At 51.3% G+C, this 3,172-nt stretch overlaps 1 protein-coding gene across 1 annotated transcript in view; it reads left to right on the top strand.

The window, feature by feature from the left end:
- The window catches only part of ERN2 (endoplasmic reticulum to nucleus signaling 2), a 12,473-nt gene that overhangs the window by 2,644 nt on the left and 6,657 nt on the right, over positions 1–3,172 (top strand). The window contains exons 6-10 of the mRNA XM_023751477.1: positions 660–738; positions 823–970; positions 1,085–1,206; positions 2,764–2,919; positions 3,156–3,172. Of these exons, the coding sequence (XP_023607245.1) occupies positions 660–738; positions 823–970; positions 1,085–1,206; positions 2,764–2,919; positions 3,156–3,172 (522 nt within the window). The remainder of the gene's footprint in view (positions 1–659; positions 739–822; positions 971–1,084; positions 1,207–2,763; positions 2,920–3,155) is intronic.

Genomic DNA, 3,172 nt, shown 5'->3' with positions numbered 1-3,172 from the left:
AATGCTGTCAGTGTTCCTCCCTACAGAAATCTTAGACGTTAGTAGAGGAGACAGGTGAGTAAAGAGGCAATTGTGGGATGCCAAAGGGTGGGATAAGAGAATAGGTTTGCCATGGGCATGCACGGGAAGAGCACCTACATTGAGACGGGGGCAGGAGGGAGTGGTGGGACACTTCCTGGAGGAAAGGGCATCTAAATAGAAACCTAAAGGATAAATAGGAAAAGGGGGGCCAGCTTCAAAACAACAAACAATTTATTATTTTTTAAGATTCTGTGAGTCAGCTGGCTGGTCTTCGGGTCTGGGAGGGTTTAGTTCATGTGTGCGGCCAGCTGGTGGCTTGGCTGAGTGGATGCCCTGGGATGTCTCATAGTTGATGGCTGTTGCCTAGAGGGTTCAGGTAAGGTCTCTCTGACCTCATCAGGCTAGCCTGGGCTTCCTCCATAGTGGTCTTGGGGTTCCAAAGAGCAACACGAGAGGACAAGCCCCATTACACAAGCACTTCTAAAGCCTCTACTTGTACCACATTTGCGATGGTCTCATTGTCCAAAGCAAGTCACATGGCCAAGACCAGAACCGATGTGGGAGGGGACAACACAAGAACATGGTGCAACGGAAACAGCCACAACCACTACTCATCCCTCTCCTCCTCTCCCCACTAGGATGACGCTGTATATAGGGAAGGATGATGCTGGCTTCTATGTTTCCAAAGCCCTGGTTCACACAGGGGTGGCCTTGGTGGTGAGAAGGGGTCTCCAAGGGGCTGGAAAGAGGGGATGGGGCAGGAGAGCCCCCTCACTCATGACTCTCCATCTTCTGCCATAGCCTCGTGGACTGACCCTGGCCTCCATGGATGGCCCCACCACAGATGAGGTGACACTTCAAGTCTCAGGAGAGCGAGAGGGCTCACCTAGCACAGCTGTCAGATACCCCTCAGGCAGTGTGGCCCTCCCTAGCCAGTGGCTGCTCATTGGTGAGACTCCCTACCTCAAATTTGGAATAGATGACAATGAAGGCTGTGATCCTGGCTTCTGATCTGGAAGACAGAGGTCACCTTCAGCCCATGGACTTTTTCCCTGCCCTTTAGGACACCATGAGCCACCCCCAGTCCTGCACACCACGATGCTGAGAGTCCATCCTACCCCAGGGAGTAGAACTGCTGAAACTAGACCCTCCAAGAGCAAGCAGGCCCCAGCCCTCTTAATGGAGGTCAGTGCTAAAAGGGCAGAGGGCACCCTGGCTGGTTTGACTCAGTGGATAGAGCGTTAGCCCACGGACTGAAGGGTCCCAGGTTTGATTCCAGTCAAGGGCACGTAACTCGGTTGCAGGTTTGATCCCAGACTCCAGTCAGGGCATGTGCCGGAGGCAACCAATCGATGTGTCTCTCTCACATCTATGTTTTTCTCTCTCTGTCTGTCCCCCTCCCTTCCACTCTTCCTAAAAATAAATGGAAAAATATCCTTGGGTGAGGATTAACCTAAAAAAATAAATACATGAAAGGGCAGAGGGCGTGGAGGGAGACCGGCAGGTGAGTGGGCAGCTATAGGACATTTTCCTCAGCCTTCTATGATTAACATTTGGAGTGGGTCGGTTGACCTCACACAATTTCCCAAAAGGAAAACTATTTTTGCTGTTAGATGTGTCAAAAAGATATTGGTCATCTAAACTGTGAAACATGGGTACGGTTTTCTTTACTCTTCTTCAGTGTAAAAGTTACAAAATGGTTATCTAGTGAGAAAATTAAAACAGAAAAACTACAAAAGCATTCTCTCCTAGGAGAGAATTGGACAAGAATCACTAGTACAGTGGGGCCTTGACTTACGAGTTTAATTCGTTCCAACACCGAGCTCGTTAAGGAGCTCGTTAACTCAAATTACTCTATCAACTCAATGCAAAAAATCGGCCGAGAGACAGCTGGTATCTCAAAAAAACTCATTAGTCAGGACCTATGGAAAAGATCAAGGTTCGATTCCTGGTCGGGGCACATGCCTGGGTTGGGGACTTGATTTCCAGTGTGGGGCCTGCAGGAGGCAGCCAATTAATGATTCTCTCTCATCGTTGATGTTTCTGTCTCTCTCTCCCTCTCCCTTCCTCTATGAAATCAACTTTATTTTATTTTTATTTTTTATTGGTTTCAAAGAGGAAGGGAGAGGGAGAGAGAAAGAGAAACATCAATGATGAGAATCGTTGATCGGCTGCCTCTTGCACTCCCCCCACTGGGAATCAAGCCCACAACCCGGGCATGTGCCCTGACTGGGATCAAACCAGCAAACTCTTGGTTCATAGGTGGACGCTCAACCACTGAGCCATGCCAGCCGGGCTATGAAATCAATTTTTTTAAAAAATTTAAAAGAAGGAACAGCCATGATCTGGAATAATAATTCTCAAATCTGATTGCTCATTAGAATCACTGAATGCCCACTCCAGCCCCATGAATTAAGAATCTCTGGAGATGGATACCTACATTTTTTGTGTTGCCTCAAAAAGTATTTTTTAGTGACACCCCGGGAGATGCTGGTCACCAGCTAGGTTTGGAAGCCCAACCTCCTGGGGCACCCTGATGCTTCAGCACCACGGAGAGCGCCCGCTCTGCACCGTGCGGGCTCGCATCACTGCCTCTTCAGCACCACGGAGAGCGCTCTGTCCCCCATCAGGCGGGCCACTCACCCACTGCCCCTTAAAGTAAACCCAGCCCTGTACTGGTGACGAAGGGTGAAGGGCTCCCCCGTGAGAGCAGGTGCTGAGTGAAAGCCCGTGTGTTCCCAGCTCCTGAGTCTGAGTCGGGAGGAACTTTGGGACCTGGAGCTGCACCCTGAAGAGAACACCGCAGACTTGTATCTAGGACTGGGACCCCAAGACCTGCTGGTGGCCAGCCTCACTGCAGTCCTCCTGGGAGGGTGGATTCTCTTCTTAATGAGGCAGGTAAGCCTGTCACCCAACCTCGGGTCTGCCGTAGGGTAGCCGAGGGAGCACTCTGCCCTCCTTTCCAAGACACTCAGCAGCTCCGATTCTGCTCCCTGCCTTCCTCCCAGTGGCGCCCGAGCCCCTGTGCTGTCTATGTTCATGGTCCGGTGCAGGGCGTCTTGGGCACAGCTGCTGGGCCCCCCACGGGCAGGGCCTAGCCAGAGCTGAGCCCTCCTAGGCCTGTGTTTCAGCAGCAGCAGCTGGCGGAGAA

This window comes from Myotis lucifugus, unplaced genomic scaffold (genome assembly GCF_000147115.1).
Source record: "Myotis lucifugus unplaced genomic scaffold, Myoluc2.0 scaffold_22, whole genome shotgun sequence".
NCBI lineage: Eukaryota > Metazoa > Chordata > Mammalia > Chiroptera > Vespertilionidae > Myotis > Myotis lucifugus.
Note: the sequence above shows the minus strand (reverse complement) of the source record. Positions and strands in the feature narration are given on the sequence as shown.